Source organism: Canis lupus, chromosome 1 (assembly GCF_003254725.2).
Source record: "Canis lupus dingo isolate Sandy chromosome 1, ASM325472v2, whole genome shotgun sequence".
Lineage (NCBI taxonomy): Eukaryota > Metazoa > Chordata > Mammalia > Carnivora > Canidae > Canis > Canis lupus.
In genome coordinates, this window is record NC_064243.1 from 64,017,941 (window position 1) to 64,037,267 (window position 19,327).

A 19,327-nucleotide genomic window follows, 5' to 3' on the forward strand; every position below is an offset into this window, starting at 1 on the left:
GGGTGTGGGGGGGTAGAGGCGGCGGGGTAGGGGTGCGGGGGGCGGGAAGGGGGAAGGGGTGTGAGGTTGCGGAGTGCGGAGGGGTGCGGAGGGTGCGGGGGGTAGAGGTGCGTGGGTAGGGGAGGAATGCAGGAGTGCGGGGGGTTAGGGGTAAGGAGGGGATGTGGGGTGCGGGGGGGGGGAGGGGTGCGGGGGGCGGGAAGGGGGAAGGGGTGTGAGGTTGCGGAGTGCGGAGGGGTGCGGAGGGTGGGGGGGGTAGAGGTGCGTGGGTAGGGGGAGGAATGCAGGAGTGCGGGGGGTTAGGGGTAAGGAGGGGATGTGGGGTGCGGGGGGGGAGGGGTGCGGGGGGAGGGGGTAGGTAACGGTGCGGGGTAGGGGTGCGGGGGGTAGAGGTGCCGGGGTAGGGGTGAGGGGGCGGGAAGGGGGAAGGGGTGCGGGGTTGCGGAGTGCGGGGCGGGGGGTAGGAGGGGTGCGGGGGTAGAGGTGCGTGGGTAGGGGTAGGAATGCGAGGGGGTAGGGGTAGGGGTGCGGGGGGAGGGGAGTAGGTAAGGGTGCGGGGGGGGGTAGGGGTGCGGGGCGGGGTGCGGAGGGTGCGCGTGCGGGGCAGCGGCGGGAGGGGGCGCCGCGGGCAGGGGCGGCGGGGAGGCCACGGCCGCGGGTCGGCGCTCGGCGCTCGGCTGCACCTCCCCGGGCGCGGCGGCGCCACAGGCCCGGGCCCCTCCGACCCGCCCCTGCACCCCGCCTCCCAGCTCCCCTGCACCGCGCCCGCCCCCCGGCGCCGCCCCGACCCGCATGAGCGCCGCCGGGCGTCGCGGGAGGGGGAGGGGGAGGGGGCGGGGGCGGGGGCGGAGGGGGCGGAGCGCGGGGCCGGCGGGGGGCGGGCCGGCGGGGCTCCCCGGTGCGCGGCTCCCGGGCCGGAGCGCGGGGACTGCGGGCGGCGGCGGAGGGACCCGGAAGCAGAAGCGGATCCGCGAGCCGCGCCGCTGCCCCCGCTGCCCGCCGGCGCCGGGCGGGGGTCCCGGGGGCTGGATGGGCGGCGGCGGCGCGGGCCGCGGGGCCGGGCGATGGGCGAGGAGCAGGGCGCGCTGAGCGGCGCCGCGGGCCCCCCCGAGCCCCCGAGCCCGCGCGCGGACGGCGGCCCGGAGCCCCAGGGCGGCGGGCGGGGCCCGGAGCGGGGCGGGCGGCGAGCGGGGCTGGCGCTCCCCGGGCCCCTGGACCCCCGGGCGCTGCGGGCGCGGCTGCGGGAGGGGCGGGAGCGGGAGCCGGGGCGGGAGCGGGAGCCGGGGCGGGAGCGGGAGCGGGAGCCGGAGCCGCAGCCGGAGCCGGAGCCGCAGCCGGAGCCGGAGCGGGGGGCCCGGGGCCGCGGCGGGGACGGAGATGCCCCGCTGCACGCGCCCGCCGAGCCGGAGCCGGAGCCGGAGCCGCAGCCGCAGCCCGAGCCGCAGCCCGAGCCGCAGCCGGAGCCCGGGCCCCGCGCCCGCGCCGCCGACGAGCTGGTCCTGGACGTGCTGGGCCCGCGGCGCCCGCTCTCCGCGCGGAGGCAAGTGCTTTGCTCCGTGTTCTGCGTGGAGAACGACCTGCCCGAGGCCCCCGCCGCGGAGCCGCAGCGCCCGCCCCCCGCGCCCGCGCCCACGCCCACGCCCACGCCGCGGGCGCCCCCGGTGACCAGCGCGCCCCCCGCGCCCCCGGCGCCCCCGGCGCCCGCCCCCGACGGCGGCAGCATCGAGCTGGACTTCTACCTGGCGCCCGAGCCCTTCCCCGCGGCGCCCGGCCTGCCGGGGGCGCCCCCCTACCCGCAGCTGGCGGGGCTCGGGGACCCCTACGGGCCCCTCATGGTGCTGATGTGCCGGGTGTGCCTGGAGGACAAGCCCATCCAGCCGCTGCCCTGCTGCAAGAAGGCCGTGTGCGAGGACTGCCTCAGGGTCTACCTGAGCTCCCAGGTGAGCGCCCGCCGCCGCCCCCTCCGCGCCTCCCCGCGCCCCCCGACGGCGCCCCTGACCCGACCGCGACCTCCCTCCGCGGGAGCCTCCGGCTTCAGCTGCAGCCGGCTTCAGGGGACTGTCGCCTGCTGCATGTCTTTTTTTCCCCCTTTTTAAAAACTAAACTGCCAAGCAGGAGCTTGGGCGACGAGGGTGCCTCCTAGGCTGGGTGTCCCAGAGACCGACAAAGAGTGGCCCCAAAGTACTGTCAGGTTGCATGGAGTTGGCCAAGCGAAGGACTGGAATTAATATTTCAGGCCCTGCTCCCTGCACCCCCGCCTCCCCCCCCCCCCCCCATGAGGGAGTATTTGATGCTGCTCCACTTGTATGTGGCCGAGAAGTGTTACTTACTTTTTTCATTCATTCATTCATTCATTCATTCATTCATTCATTCATTCATTTACTCAGGCCTGGGCCCTTGCCCACTAGCGGCTTCCTTCCTCCCCAGCAAAGTGAGGTACTTCTCCTCCCCGAAGCTGGGCCCAGGCGGTACTTTAAGAGGGAACAGAACCGAGCAAAACAAAGCGCAGCGAGGCCAAGAGGTTTAACAAAAAAACAAGCAGTGCTGACACTCTCCTCCTCAGCTCCTTATTTGAAAGCTTGTTTTTTTTCTTGGAAAGCTGCAGAGTGCATGAGACCAGCTTCCCCTCACCGGTGGGGAAGGACTTCTTACAGCAGTTTCCAGTCTGGCGGCCTCTGTCGGTGTTGAGCACCATCTGGAATGCCCTTTGATCCCCTGTCCGGTTGGCCTACTTGGTCTTTGCCAAAACCCTGGTGGTTCAGGTGCCAACTTTTTTGGCAAAGTCTTAGGCCCCTGCTTACATACTTGCAAAACACTTCCGCGTGTGTTGCACGCACTGCAGTTGTTCCTTCTGTATCTGTTTGCTTGGCCGGACTGTGAGGTCACTGTCTCGTGTGTGACAGTTTTATGTCCAGTGCCCTTCCCGTCATAGGGTTTCATGACACTGGCCGCAGCGTTCGGACCGGGATCCCACACGGGGAGGTTCCTCTGTGTTTGGTGGGTAATCCACGCTGCTGTGTGGACTCAAAGTGTGTCCTGTGCCCGACCAAAAACCCGAAGGGAAACTTAGAGGGAATGGAATGTTACACAAACAGTAAGGTGGCCAAGACGGTGGAGATTATCCAAACGCCTGGAAGAGGCCGGTGTCTCTTTCATGCTTTAGCCCCAAACAGATACTTAAACCGGCAGGAATGTCTGCTCTCATTGTGGTAGCTGCTCTGACATCATCGGCAAGCAGATATCGGTGCCATCCCCGTGCAGATCCCTGGGGTGGGATTCAGACGTTCCCAAGATAGGGGCCCTGCTCCAAGGAAGTCACCAGGAGAGCAGATGTGTGAGCAAGAACAATACAAGGTAGCTCGTGATGAGATGTCGACAGGGTAACAATACTTAAAGGCTGGATACAAATGCAGGGGTTTAGAAGTTCAAGGGAGGTAGTCGGAATTGGGGGTGGGGGGGTGGGGTTCTGCATTGCAGTTTGATTCCCTTTCCCCAAAGCAGATGTTTTTTTTTTTTTTTTTAAATCTCCATAAGTTAGTTTGAGGAAGTCAGTATTTTGATCTGTAGTGGAGAAGAGAAGGAATGGGGAGTGGAGGGGTGGCAGGGTGCGTGCGGCATCCTGCACAACCACTAAAAACTTCTCGGAGGCGAATCTGAAGCTTGCCTGTCGTCATTAGGATTGTACGAACGTCCCTGATTTTCTTCCAAAGTATGGGACAGAACTTTCAATAAAGAAGAACATGTTTTATTTAAAATAATAAACAAGAAAAATATGAGTCATGCAGGCCAGGCACGCCTCTACCTCAGGGCTTTAGTATTTGTTGTTCCTTGTGCCTGGAATATCCCCCTAGATACCATTCCCTTTGCTTGCTTACTCCTCCCCCTTCTCTCTTTCAGTGGTGCATGCAAGTGTCATCCAAATGGTCTTCCCTGGCCACACTGTTTAAAGTTTAGCCTCACTCCACGCTCAGATCTCCCTTTTTTTTTTTTTTTTTTAATTTTCTTCATGGTATTCACATACTGTGTTATACCGAAAAAAGTTTCTTTCCACAAAGACAAATTGATACATGTTTGTTCCCTGCTGTATCCTTATCCCTGCTGTTGGACCGACCCTCAACTAATAGTTAATCGAATTTAGGAAGAACTGAGTGACAGAGAGGATGAGGGTCACCATGGCCAGAAAGTACTATTCTGCTTAGGCACCAAATTCTACTCTGAGCTTCTTAATGTTTAAGACAGAGGACAAAGTCTTAAAGCAGACAAAAAGAATAGGTTTGCTAAGTTTGCTATTAAACTTAGAAATATTCTAAGTTTTTTTGTTTAGACAGATTTTTGGTTTATATGAAAGTGGCATTTTTCCCAGTTGGACAAAAATGCAGGCCTGTGGTTGTAACATTTCTGGTCTGTGTTAATGCTAAGGTCCCTTCTACTCAAAGGGTCTGTGTTTCCATGTCACTTCACCTCTCTAGGCCTTAATTTCCTCATCGGTGAAATAGAATTGCAGACCACGATCTGTACTGACATACCCGTCCTAAAGCAAAACAAAATCAGACTACAGAGTTGTTTTGTTGCCTTTCTGAGCCAGATCAAAAGGGCACAGTGAGTGCTTTCTTTCTCATTTTATAAGCTTTCTTGGGTTTGACCGACTAAAATCTGTTAAGCCAGAACTTGCGGGGCCCTTACGCTCTTTTAAAAGAAAATGATATATTTGAAAGAAAAAGTAATCAGTGACATTTTTCGCCATTTTTTGAATTTGTGTCAAATAGTGCATTGTTTAGCATCATTTAAGAAAATAGAGGGGAGCCGCCTCTCTTCAGCATTTTATACAAATATCTAAAAATGCCTACTAAATGTGAGTTGGACTATTGCCTGGTTACATTCCCGTTCTTCTATAAGGGGATGCCGAGTTCTTTGAAGGAAGGTATGAGCTTGGAAGGTAAGGACACAGATTTTTAGAAGATGTCTTATTTCCACGAGTGCCACCACGGGCTGGATGTGCAACGAAGGCCGGAGAGGAGATTTGGGCATTATTTCAGCACAGAGGAAGCAGATTGGGCCATGACTTTAAGTACCTACAGACTGAGCATTAGAAATAATCGTTTTATTTCTCAAAACATAATTCTCCAATCATCACGGTGACTGGGGCTGCAGGGAACCCCTCTTTGTGGGATGGCTTTACAGCACGGTGTGTGTCATCCACCTTTCACGTGACATGGTGGAGGGGTGAACTGATAAATCATAATCCTTGGCACTAACTACATGGGTATTGTCGACTCGGAGGCTCTAGAGTGCCATGACCCAGGGGAAGCTATTTTATATATCTATATATAATATTAGTTTATATTGTCTGCGTACATAAATCATCGATACTTTCATTGTGGAAGTATTTCCCCGTGAACTGTGGCTAAAGCACACAGTCCCGGGGATGTCTGCAGCCCCCTGCAGGTCAGTGAGCCATTGTCAGCTTTGACCTTCTCAGCTGGTTTGGCCTCTACCACATGTCCCTGGCAGGAAAGATGGTTGCCTACTTTATTTCATAGAGAGATACTGTGCTTGTTTCAGAAATCCCCCTCTGCTGTCTTTCCTTTGTGATTTTAGTTTTAGACAGGAAAATCTGTTACAACACAAAGTATTAATATTTAGCTCTCTGGGTAGAGGAGAGAATTGAGCACACCAAGGCCTGTCTAAAGGTAACAGCTGTTGTGGCTTTCATCGCTCGGCTTCAGAGCGCTCCCAATTGGCAGATGCATGTGAGTTGGAATGTATACACCTGTCAGGGGAGTATTAATAGAGACAAGCAACACATTTCTTCTACAGATTGTGAACAAAACAGCTGCGAGATGGTGATGTCTTAAAATGGCAGTCTACTATAGTCACCCTAGAATCAGTGACCTAAGGGTGACATCTTATGTATCCTATTATTAAACTCTGAGTCATGCAGACCTTTATGGGTACAAGTATAACCTACTTTCCCCCCCCCCCCCGTTGAATCTTAAACCAACCTGTATATTTTTAGACACTAACGTGTTCAACGTGGAGTTTGAATGCAGCCGTCTTCACGCAGGTGAATTTTCACATTCCGTCATGCCAGGTGTGATTTCGATAGCCCTGAAAATGTGAAGAAGAATGAGATCGAAATCTGTTAAGCTACTCTCCACATTTGGAAAGTGAGAGTTAAGGCATATGTCAACTTAGGCTTCCATGCACGGATTTTTGCCTGCTTGTGCTCACGTGTGTGTTTGAAGGGTGCGATAACATTTGCGTTCACACCTCACTGACTCATGCCCTTATTTCTCTCTTCTGTTTCTAATAATAAGTCTCTGATAACTTCTTCATTCCTCTTTAATAATCTTTTTTCTTTTACCTTTCAAAATCTGGTTTTAGCTGACATTTGACTTCTGCAGAGGAGTCTCCTGGTGAGGGCTGTGTTCTGGGCCAGCAGGGCCTAGTCTGTGGGCCGCCTGGGTGTTTCCCTTCCCGTCTCTTCTGTCTGGAGATGAGGCTGGGAAGCAAAACCCGCGCTGTGCTCCCCTGCCTAGGAGATCTCAAATAACACGGCGAGTAGGAGTATTACTACTTACCCAGGGCGTCAATGGAAACCTTTAGAGTGGTGATTTTTTTTTTTTTTCCTTCTGCAGTAGAGCTCAGCTTTTATACTGGAAGCCTCTTCCTTATTCCTGATGTGAGAGAGAGAAAAAGAAGAGAATTAGGACTTAAGCTCCCAGCTTTATATTGAGTTTGTCATGGGCACTGTTGACAGACACCTGATTGGTAATTTCTTATAATTAATGTATTCATTTATTAGTGTGCCATTTATGCATAAAACAAACATCTCTCGGGTACCAGTAGGCCAAGTACCATGAGATACTCTATAAATGCATTACGTTCCCTCAAGGAGCCATCTTAGGGCCTTCTACATTATGCATGGTGTTTTTTCTCAGCTTTATCTGGTGGTATAAATAAGCTTTTAAGTTGCCAGACAATTGTGGGTCCTTTTTCTCTCCTTACTTTTTGGGAGGATTTTATTAAACCTATTCTTGAACACCAGCTTACCGTTCAGTAAACGTATTACAATTCCTCCTATTATGTTTAAGCCAAGGTAATAAATTCATCTGTTATTTATTTCTTAATATACATATTTCTCAGAGCTTTAATTGTTGGAAATAAAATATTATCAAATAGCTTGCTCCTCTCAAAATATTTACTACCTTTACTTAAAACATCATTTTGCTAAGTTTGTTTTGGATCATTCATGACATTAAGGCAAATCTTTAAATTTATAATATTTGAAACATTTGTGTATGTTGTTCAAATTCACTTTGTCAGAAGAGCTTCATGTGATAAACTAAATGAACCTTCCCAAATCAAATTACGTCTTAAAATCAAAAGTGTCTACAGGAAAATTATTCCCGAAGTATGTCATTCTCTTTCCACGGTATCAGTATTATTTGCCTCATCAACTTTGGGATTATTACCCTTGAGTTTTTAAGTTTCCACAAATAATTTACTTTTAATTCACTTATATATTAAATACCTATTATATATCAGTCACTGCTGTAGCTGTTGGGGATTCAGAGAACTAACAGATAAACAGATAAATAACTAATAGATAAAGTCTCTGGCTTCATGGACTTTATATACAAGGCTGGGGGAAGATAGATAATAAAATAAGGAAAAAAATTAGTGTATTAGAGGATAATAAAGGCTTTGGAGAAAGAGACAATAGAAGGATGATAAGGAATGGTGGAGAAGAGGTTGTTCTGGGTATATTTACAATTGGGGGGGTGGCTGTCAGGGAGAGTCTTACAAGGTGACCTTTGGGTAGAGATCTTCGTCGGGGCAGTCAGGGGAGAAACCACGAGGCTATTTAAGGAAGGAGTAAGTATAGAGTTCCAGAGATCCGCACGTGCTTGGGGGTGGTCCAGGAACGGGAAGGGGATCCATGTGGCCGAAGCATAGGGAATCAGATGGGGAGTGATAAGAAGCAAACAGTAGGAGTGGGAAAGTTGGTCAGAGAAGACTTTAGGACCCTAGACAATGTGCGTTTCCTTTGAGTGGGATGGGATGCTACAAGACGACTTTGAGCTAACCAGAAATAACAACCTTCAAAAGAGATTTACTGTGGCTCTTGTGCGGAATATACCATAGGGGTCAAGAAGGGAAGTTAAGACGTCAGGAGACTATGGCAAGGATCCAGAGAGATGGTGTAGTTCAGAGTAGGGTGCTAGAGGTGAGGAGGGCTTGAGCTGGTTGAATTTTGAATGTATCGTGACAATGGAGCTGACAAATACTGCTGATGACTGAGTGTGGGATGAGAGAGAAAGAGCTACGGATGACTCAGGTTTTGACCCAAAGCCATGAGAAGAATGGGGCTGCCATTTAATGCGATGAGGAATCGTAGGAGGACTAGGTTTCTGGAGAATTGGGAGTTCGTGCTAAGTTTCAAAGGCTGTTTAGACATTCACAAAGGGGTACCGAGGAGGCAGTTGGCGTCTGGCGTTGAGAAGAGGGATGGGAACAAAAAAATAGACATCTGAAAGTTCTGGGCCTGTAGATGGTATTTAAAGCCATGAGACTAGATGAGATCACCTGGGGAGTGATAGCAGTTAGAGGAGGGCTGAGTCTGGGGCCACAGCAACGTTTACCAATATGGAACCTGGGACATGTGAAGGAACCAGGAAGGAGTCTAAAAGGGAGTGGGCCAGTTAGGCAAGAGAGAAACCAAGGTAGAGTGGTTACCCAGAAGCAAACCCATATGGTGCTTTGAGGAGGGAGGGGTGATTATCTTTGTCTAATGCTTCTGATAATTTCTGCAGGATGAGGGTTGAACCTGACCATCGATTTCCCAACAAGGAGGTTATTTGCAACCGTGAACAGTATTGTTTCCATTGGCACTGGTGGGGTTGACTTTCTGATTATAACGGGTTTGAGAAAATAGGAACAGCTCCATTTCTGGGCCTTAGGTAATAGAAGGCTACATGGTGAAGCTCTAGGTCAGGGAGATTGAACGCCTTGCCTTAAAGCGCGTGGCTGAGAAATGGTGGAAGTGGGATTTAGGTCCATTTGCCTCTAAAACCCATGGACTTTTTACATTGTTTACATTTATCATCTTATTTGTAAGCTAAATATAGTTCTATTTTTCCTTTAAATTTATATTTGTATCATACAAAAATCACAAGCCTTCTAGTCCAAGAAGGAGAAGAAACTTAATTACGTATTTTGAGGAAGTGGAGGATGCTTGCCCAGGTCCAGGGATGGGATGGCTACCAAACCCGGCCTCATCTTCACGTAAGAAAATCAGGAGAAATTGAGTCAAGAAAAACTATAGTTGGGCTTACTGTCAAGTTTTAATGGCAACATAGTCTCCTATTTCTTTCTGACTCCCTGGCCATTCCTTTTGTTTCCATTTGAGCTTTCTCTTATATTTCCATCTCTTAACTGTTGGCCATGTCCCTACCCCTCTTGGTTCACACTTTCTACTCTTAGTGGGACCAGCTTATCCACTCCCAGCATTTCAGGTAACACCTATGTGCTCTTGACTTCCAAATCTTTTCCTCTAGCCTGCATCACTCCTTACCTTCAGCACCTGTAGCCATCTGTCTCCTGCACATTTCCCTTTGTCCCACCCACAGCCACCTTCAACGTCTCAAAACTAAATCTCCCTTTTCTCATTGTCCTTCCCGCTCCCCTGAAGCTCTGCTCCTCCTTCAGGGTTCCCCTTTTCCATCAGCTGTACCCAGGTCAGAAACTTGGGAGTCATCATTGAGTTCTTCTTCTCCCTCACCTCTCATAATTAATCTCCAGGTCTTCTCAGTTCTACCTCCTAAACATAGTTCTATCCTGTTCTCTACTTTTCTCTATTTCTCCGGACATCTGCCTGCTGAGGCCTCCACCACTTCTGTCCTGGATTCCAACAGCAGCTCACCACTTGGTCCCAGTGTTCCAATCTTGACTGTTTTCCAGTCTGTTCTCCACACGACAGCCAGAGGGTTTTTTTAATAAGATGCTCGACTGGTCTTGGCACTCCCCATCTTAGCCTTTCTGTGTCTGCCTCTTACTCTTAGAATAGAGTCTAAACAGAGTTTACGCGTGCCTGAGTGCGCGAACTCCCATTTGCTGGTACCCTCTCAGCCTACACCCATATAAAACTTCTTTTTGTTCCCTGAACACTCAGTGACTCTCTTCATTATGAGCCTCTGCCTTCAGTGACATGAGGTTCTGTCTTAGGAGGATCCACTTTTTTTCCTCATTCCCTCAATTCTGTTTGCCTTTCATGCTTAACTGATTTTTTCTAGTCTCAGCTCAGGCATCTCTTCCTTTGGGAATTCTTCTAGGTTCCCTATATCTGGATTAAGCATCCTTCCAAAATTTGACAACCCTTTGTACCTCTGGTAAGATTTTCCTTTCACTTTTTTTTTTAAAGGATTTTATTCATGTATTCTTGAGAGATACAGAGAGAGAGGCAGAGACACCTGCAGAGGGAGAGAAGCAGGCTCCCTGGGACTCGATCCCAGGACCCCAGGATCACAACCTGAGCTAAAGGCAGACTGTCAACCGCTGAGCCACCCAGGTGCCCTCTTGCACTGTCTTTAAATTTCCCATTTCCTGCTCTATGTTCCATTAGACCGTAGAGCTTGAAGTATGTAGAGCTCATCTCTTTTGCTAATTTGTTTCTTACCTCTTGACATGTTGGAGGCATGAAAGGGATATCTGTGGAGTGGACTTATTATTTACTCCATAGAGAATTAATATGCTGGAGGCTGGTGTTGTCAACATTGGAAGTATTGCAGTAGATAGCTAAAGCGATATTTTAAAATGAAAATCTCAACATTTCATTATCTTGTTCAGAAACCTCTAAGACCTTCCCGTTGCTCTCTGTAAAGATCTCAGTTCATAACACTGCTGCTGGGGTTTGGCCTCTGTTCTGCTCATTCGTGCCTTCTCGCTTCCCGGCCTGCTCTCTCCTTCCCTGGCTGGGTGAATTTCTCCTCATTCTTCAGAGCTCAGCCTTCCTTAAGTCTCCAGACTCAAATCAATCTGCCGTGAAGGCTTTCAGAGGCCTTTCCCCTCTGCAGTCATTGTATTTCTATCCCCTTTTGTAATTATATGTGTAAGTGATGACTTGATGTTTGATTCATTTTTCTGCCCCCAACGCCACTGTTCTTTCAGCTGTGTTGACAGCAAGCAGTCAGCTCAGAGCCCAGGATGAAGTAGGTGCACAATAAATATTTGTGGAAAGGCTGGGTGGATGGTTGAAAGTAAATTATAATAAGTGTAGCTTGGTGGAACAATAAGGTGAATATTTGAGCCTGAATTTCTGGTATCTTATTCCACGGTATATTTAAATTTTGAGTATGATGGAAGGCTGCAGCCTGTGTCTCTATCCTGACATCCCATTTATCCCCAGAGGTACCTCTTTAATTATAAAACCTCTTCCAGTTATTGTGTCCCCTGTGTAACAAATTCCTCCAGGACCGAGGGAGTTCAGACTACCATTTTATTTTGATGGTGGTGTACCAGCCAGAGACTTGGGGAGGGCTCAGCTGGAGAGTTCACACCTTTGACTTCTCACGCAATTGTGGTCAGATGCCAGCTCACTCACGTGGTGGCAGCTGGAGCTGGCTGTGGGCAGGGGGCTCAGCTGGGACTATCTGCAGGAGTCCCTGCCCCTGGCCCTGCCAGCATGGTAATCTCGGGGCGACAGGCTTCTTACATGGGGGGTGGCACCCACTGGAGCCAGAGTCTCCAGGGAGCCAGGTGGGAGCTGCGTGATCCTTTCCGCACAAACCCTGGAAGCCACTCTGTGTCACTTGACAAGGCAGTCCCAAGCCCGCCCAGATTCAAGAGGAAAGAACTGAGACCCCAGCTTTTTTTTTGTGTGTGTGCAAGTGTCAAAAAATTGGGGACTGCATTTTTAAAGCATCACATTGCTTCAGACAGATAAAAAAAATGTTGTTAATTCAGGTAAGAAACCTTTTACACCTTAATTTTAATTCTTTTTATTTACTGTCTTAGCGATCATTTCATTAAATAGTTCCAACTCATATGCTTTGGTGTTGTGTTTTTGTGCTTTATTCCTGAGTAATTTAATAAAGTTTTATCTAGTTTTAAGCAAAGCTTTGGTAGAAGCCATTCTCTTTATTAAAATTAAATACTGTAGAATTAAATTAATTCCACTGTAATGGAAATATCTCAAGGTTGGGATCAACTTCTAGTTAGTCTGAATATTAACCCCAGTTATAATTATTCTATAGAATATAATTTCCTTTCCGTTGTATCAAAATTTTAGCTTCAGTAATAGTTAAATTATTATTTGGAAAAGTTACGTATCTTTTTCTGAGTAAAAACAGTCAAGGTAACATATTTTTCTGTAGATTGGGCCCGTCCTGTACAGAAATAATACTATTTCTAATGATGCCTTGGAATTGACCACCCTCGTTAATCTTTGTTAGTTTGGCCGACTGTTGGATATTTATTGTTTGTGATATTCTAGTTTGATTGGGTTATTCTATCATTTGATCAATGATTTCTAAATTTCCAGTAGCATATATATTTTTCTTAGAAACCTCTTCCAGACTGAGGACCTGCATACCCTGAAACAGACGGGTTATATGGCTTTTATGAGGTGCCTTTTTTCCCCCCTCTGGCTCAGGTAACTAAATTCTGGGCTTATTCATTCATGTGAATGACTAATCCCTTTTTAAATCTTCCTAAGCTATTTGCCTCAATAATATTCTCTACTGTAAGATTCAGAGGCTAATTATAGGCTACCTAGCAAATTACTTCCCTTTTCCTGGTGTCGATTCTTGCTTTATTTCCTCACATGATTATATTCCTCACACTGGCCATACTCAGTGTTCCTGAAGCTCATTAGCTCTGAGTTGTATGTGGCAAGTCAAACCACTGCAGTCTTTTCCTCTGGTTGCTGAACAATTTGAAACAGAAGGTAAAATAAAACAATTGCTCATAATATTTCACCAGCATTTTGTTTCTTTTGATGATACTATTTTTTTTCTGATGTTCCCTGTTTGGTTAATTAGTTTACGTCTCTATAGAGTGGTAGGATCAATTGAGACATGACCTTGATATGGCCTACTCTCAGTGCACCCCTTTTAGGTAAACATCTGACCTTGGTGGGGAAAGTGAACTTCTTCACATAGTTCTGTACAGAGTAGGTTTTGTTTTGTTTTTTTTGTTTGTTTTGTTTTTCTTTTTTTTTTTTTTCAGAGTAGGTTTTGTTATGTTTTGTGGTGTTTTAATTCTCCAGCCAGAGATGCCCGTGGTGGGAAATGACAGGTGCAATCCCAAGAGCTCTTATTTTATCCTATGTTTAATGAGTTACACCCTTAACTTCAGTGTTTCTTAAAATTTCTTATGTTATCATTTTTCCTCCTCATGGTTGTGAAAGCTACACTTTGCAAAGAATAGGCTTCTAAAAATAAAGAAAAATATTCTGTGTCCCGTGTGTTGGTGTTTTATGCTAAAATTGCATATGTGTGTGTGAAGGTCTCAAGATTGTTTAATGATATATCATAGGAGGATTATTTGCTGATCTTGATTTGTGAAAATCTGAGTATAGTCATTTATGGGTAAATTCATGTATTTCAGGTCTAGTTTGAATCAACCAAAATAGTTATCCCTTGGGTTTACCTTTTTAGTTATTCGTTTTTAGTGCCACCTTGTGAGTCATTGAGGCTTCAAGGTAAAGGGAGAGCTTAGGAGCTTGGAAAGAAAACACTTGAAAGAACAGTAATTTTTCCCAATACTTTTTTTTTTTTTTTTTTTTTTTTTAGATTTCAGGATTTTTGAAAAATACTTTGTTCAGTTATGTCTTTTTCTTTAAAAAGTAGATCAGTAAACTTTAAAAACTTGGAAACAATTTTCTGTCCTGCTTAAAAATCATCCAAATGAATTGCTTCCCAGGTTTTAACCCATTTGTTTAAAAATTTATCGTTTTCTGATGAATTGTAAGAATAGTTCATTGATACAAGGGAAAATGTAAATCTGTTGGCTGAATTTCTGTACCATTCTTTGTATAATTGGTAGATGAGACCCAAAAATAAGGATAATGATTTAGTAAGTACAGGTAACTGCGCTTTTTGCACTCTGTGCCCACATGGAGGTGTTTTTTTTTTTTTTCCAGCCCTGACAGTCATTAAAACAATGTATCAAAAGGAACACAGACCTTAGAGCATCAGTATCACCAAATACTGAGTGAAGAGCATTAAAAATAAGGAAGCTAGTTCTAACCTATTCCTTTCATAATTATTAATACTTTTATTAGTAATAGATGTTTTGTATCATTAACTAGAAAAAATAAAATCAGGATACTGAATAATTTATTGGAACTTTTGGATTATTGTGTTCAAATATCCTTTTGGCTTATTGTAATCTAGATGGATTGGAAAGATCCCTGTTAGTTTGCTCAGGGTGCTAATGAGGCCAGGACCAAGCAGGCAGTCTCCTCCCAGGCGGGTTAATGTCACGCTGATCTGTGGCCATAAACTGCCCTTAACTCTGCACAGTCATATCACAAAGTGACTGCTTCTGAACATAAGACTGTGGCTGAGACAAGATCAAAGAATTACTGTTTATCTCATCATTAGTTCTGGAAAAACAAATTGAAGCGCGTGTTCCAATAGATAATCAGTGAGTTACAGAGATGTTTACGTAGAGCAATCTTTTCCACTGGCCGAGACTTTCTTTCACTGTGGTCTGAGCTATAAAGATCTGCGCTCTAGTAGGCAGTTGGGTTTAAAGGAATCAAAGGAGAAAGGGGGAGCTAGAGTTCCCTTATTCTATTAAAAATATTTGCAGAACACAGAATATTTGCTTAGCACTCTGCTGTTCTCTATGGGAGGTGACAGTGTATTCCCCTTAAGTAGTCTGTGATCTGTCCTTGTGGCAAATTTAGGAATTCAGTAGATGAAAAATAAACTCTCCAGGCAAAGATTAAGGGATGTTTATGACTAAATTGTGTGATGCAGACTGCTGACTTAAGTGGTTCTAGGAAGAGAAAACTGTGTTTATGGGAATAGGAAAATGTTTGACCTTGGCTATTGTTTTAAAAATGGTTTTTAGGGATCCCTGGGTGGCGCAGCGGTTTGGCGCCTGCCTTTGGCCCAGGGCGCGATCCTGGAGACCCGGGATCAAATCCCACGTCGGGCTCCCGGTGCATGGAGCCTGCTTCTCCCTCTGCCTGTGTCTCTGCCTCTCTCTCTCTCTCTCTCTCTGTGACTATCATAAATAAATAAAAATTAAAAAAAAAATAAAAATGGTTTTTAATACATAGGGAGAAGAGAAGGGGTTAGGGGTAGGGCATCTCTCCAAGTGAGGTGGAGCGAGCAGGCATGTGTGTACACTCAGGAACACACTTGTGGAAATAGGGTGTGCAGGCCACCATGACTAGAGAGAGAAGCTCAGATGGATAGTATGGCAAATAAGGTGGAAAGGTGAGAGCTGAATGGTGAGCAAGGGCTAGCAGAACACAGACCTCAGCACAGAGCTGAGCACCATAGGCAGAGGGTCCCAGTGTCCTTCTGCAAAGCCAGGACCACAGGCCTACTGTGTGTCAAGGACAGAGAGCCCCGGGGGAGTGTGGTTGGAGATGGCTCACAGAGGTCCATGCAGGCCAGATCCCGTAGAGTTGTGTTGCCCTGCTGCAGAATTGATACGTTAATCCAAATGTGATGGGAAGTCATCAGGCCATTTGGTAGAACTGTAAAATGACGATTAATGCTGTAAAAAATTCTGGCTTCTTTCTGGCGAAGGAATTTAGTTAGGGGAGTGGGGTGGCAAGAAGAGCAGCGGGGAGGTAGGTGGGGAGGCAACTGCAGTAGTTCACAGCAGACATGGCGGTGGTTTGAACAAGTGTGACAACATTGGAGATGGTTCTGTCTCCTGTCCTATCACTTTTCGAACCTCCATTCCATTTGGTCTCTTTTCACATTTTACCTGTCTGGGATGGATTGGTTTGGTTGGTTGGTTGGTTGGTCTTAATTGTTTGATTCCAAAGACACCATGTAAAAAGTCACCAATCAAAAAATATGAAAATATCTCTCAAACAGGTGTACATAATTATTACTTTACTGATGGTAAGAATCAATTTATCAAAGAAATTGAGTTGTCCTCTGCTACTTTTTTGCACTTTCCTGTTTTTAATCTTTCCTCAATTTATTCTCACCAGTTCACTTTTGTCATTATTTAAAACAAACAGGAACTGAGACCTCAGTTTCCCACAGATCAGAGAGGTCTTACTGGTCAACCTTCAGCTGTAAGAGGAAGTTATTAGAATTCTTTGGTAATTCTACTTTGTTCTTGTTCTTACTTTTAAAAATGGTTTTGAACGACTGTCATGTGCTTCCTCAGTCAATTCCTACCTTATTACACATGCCTGTCTCTTCTAATTCTTATTTTCCTCACAGTATTCTCTTTGGGTGTCAGGTCTAGTTCCTCTACCTTTCCTGGGAAGGGCTCTGGGGTCCGGGCTTACCGTTGCAGTGGCTGTTTTATTTTGGCTGTGGCTGTCCTTTTCCTTGTTTTTAGTATGAGTACCTGAGAAAGCAGCTACTTAGAAAAGAGATTTGCTTTGTTGATTTTATGCAGAGTAACTGAGTTCCCCCTCAGCCTATACTTTCATTTGTTTATTTTAGAGCATCCCGAAGTGTTTCCTCTAGTGACACTCTGTTGTTGATCGTAAAACCAGAAATATTTCAGTTGAAGTAATAAAATGTCGATGTGATTTTATTTTAAAAATTACGAGAAAACTCTAAGTCTTTATCTTTAAAATAGATTTGATTTGTTTCGTATAGGGGTTGCCTAGATTTTAGAAGAATATAAACCCTATACATTTGTATTGCGACAAGCTTTTCAGTTGTCTCTCCATTAACTGTTACCACTGGATAAGAGTAGTTTACAGAACAGTAGTCTTTACTAAATTTGAAATATTTTCAAATTAGATAGAGTGACTAGTCCTACTGGGTGGCGTACAGGAGTACGCCATGGTTATAAAACAACCTGAGAAAAAGTAAAGTAATTTAACAACTGGACTTTATATTTTATGGTTAGAATATTCAGTTTGTAATGCCTTATTTCAATTCTTTGCAAACAATTTCACTTTATCACCCCCCGTATTCATCTTCCTTTCAAGAATCAGATCACTTCCAAGTGAGTTCAGTATTTTTCTTCTATAAGTATGAATGGGATTTGACTTTGGGATCTCAGTACTTTAGCATTTTTTTTTTCCTCAGAAGTACTTATTTTATTGAAAAATAGAAGCTAGTTCATATGGTAATACAAAATATTTTTCCTTTTTTTAACTACGTTTTTTTCAATGTTTATTTTACTTTATAGATACTTTAATATTTTCTATAGTAAAAGTGTGGTTGATACTCATTTTATGGAAAAGTCCCATAGTCCAAACCCCATCCTCAGCCACCCAAAAAAGTATTCCTGCATTGCATTTTGTATAAATAGCACATGTATGCAATAATTCATAGCCATTACCATCTTGTAGACTATTTATTGCTAATAATAGATTTACATATGATGCTACGGTAGGTCCTGAAAACAGTTGTTTTACTTATGTGCCTACAGTCTAAAACCTTTAAAAATTTTCTGTATGATATGAAAACATTTGTTTCCCAAGTTAGCTTGGATACATCATTGATTTATCAGAAAAAAAGTGTCATGAGTTGATGCCATTATGGTATGTGAAAGTAATTTCCTTGTTTCTGATGAGAACAGTGGAAATGGATTTGGAGTACTTGGATGTTATCTTTGAGTAAGATTGAGGAACTGCGAAGGGAAGTCATTCATCTTTCCTTGGCTAGCAGGTTGCTTTCTGTGAGAAAAGGGAAGAAGTAGATGTGTAACTGTCATAGTAGAAGGTCCACTTTTTAGAGTACTTTGTTTTAAAGGAAAAAAAAAAAGAATGCTTTCTGTTTGTCTCCTGTTTGCTGCTTCAGCCTCCTTGCTCCTCCCAAATAGTTCTTTACTTGTTAGTCTTATCAGTTTATAGACCATCTTCAGAATAGTTATAAATGCCCTAAATCTTATGCAAAATCCTTTCCTTGGTGAGTAGCTCCATAACATTTATTGAGTTTTCATGCCATTTTCCAAAAATGATTTAGAGCCACAAACTTTGAAAGGTTTCTTATGTCTTGGGAGCTAGAGTCAGTCCAATTCTTGTGATGATTTGCTTTTCATGATAATCAAGGTATTGGGCTAGAGATCTGAATAGTCATGTCTGTTTAGTATAGAGAGGAAGGCACAAAGACTAGAGGACTGAAGTAGCACATGAACTATGGCCTGGACAAATGTAAATTTAGAGCCTGAGTAGTGGCCTAGTGGATTTACATCCTACACTCTCAGTCCTGGAAAGGACCTTGGAGGTCATCTCATTTGAGGTAGACATCAATGTATCCAAGCTACCTTTTTTTCCAATCACACATTTACATGAACAGAGATGACCAGTAAGAAATATTAATACCCATACTGGCCATTCTAGTCCATCTTCCATGATCACCAACACTTTTGTAAAGGGAGAGGTGCATAATAGTGATCTTTTATCCCTAATAAAATTACTTAATTAGTTTCTTCCAGTGTCTTGTGGATCTGTTTCAGTGTAGTGCTTACTTATGGGACCAGTAAAAAGAGCTTGGAGTTAGGAGATTTAAGTTCAGTCTTTGCCATATAATAACCATATATAACTCTTGGAAAAGACATTTAACGGGTCGGTGTATAGGAAAGCTTGCACATTGCACAAGGTGTTTATATCATGAAGCTCATATGAGTTTCATAAAGGGAGACTTGCATAATACAAAAACAAGAAATAGGATATTGTAGCTCCACTTCCCTCATTAATACTAACTTTTAAAATCCTAAATAAAATGCCAGCAAATAAAATTCAGCAGATGCATTTCAAAAAGCCACTCTTACCTCATAATCAAGGAGAACTTATCTTAGGAATGCTGATATGCTTTATTTGTTTATAATAGTTTGATTTTATTCTTTTTTTTTAAAGATTTTATTTACTTGAGAGCCAGAAAGAGAGCATGAGCAGGGGGAGGGGCAGAGGGAGAAGCGGGCTCCCCTCTGAGCAGGGGGCCCTATGTGGGGCTCCATCCCAGGACCCCAAGACCACAACCTGAGCTGAAGGCTCAGGACTGAGCCACCTGGGTGCCTCTGCTCTGCTTGATTTAACATCAACAAATCTATTTCATATTATTTATCATATTAATAGATCGAAGAAGTAGAAACCATATGATAATTTTAATAGATGAAGAAATAACATTCATTCAAATAAAAAGTAACATGTTTCTTAGGA

The 19,327-nt window shown here is 45.3% G+C and overlaps 1 protein-coding gene across 1 annotated transcript in view; it reads left to right on the top strand.

The window, feature by feature from the left end:
• The first annotated feature begins 1,064 nt into the window (after positions 1-1,064).
• RNF217 (ring finger protein 217) overlaps positions 1,065-19,327 on the top strand; it is a 132,812-nt gene continuing 114,549 nt past the window's right edge. Inside the window, exons 1-2 of the mRNA XM_049097122.1 lie at positions 1,065-1,207; positions 1,280-1,940. Of these exons, the coding sequence (XP_048953079.1) occupies positions 1,065-1,207; positions 1,280-1,940 (804 nt within the window). The remainder of the gene's footprint in view (positions 1,208-1,279; positions 1,941-19,327) is intronic.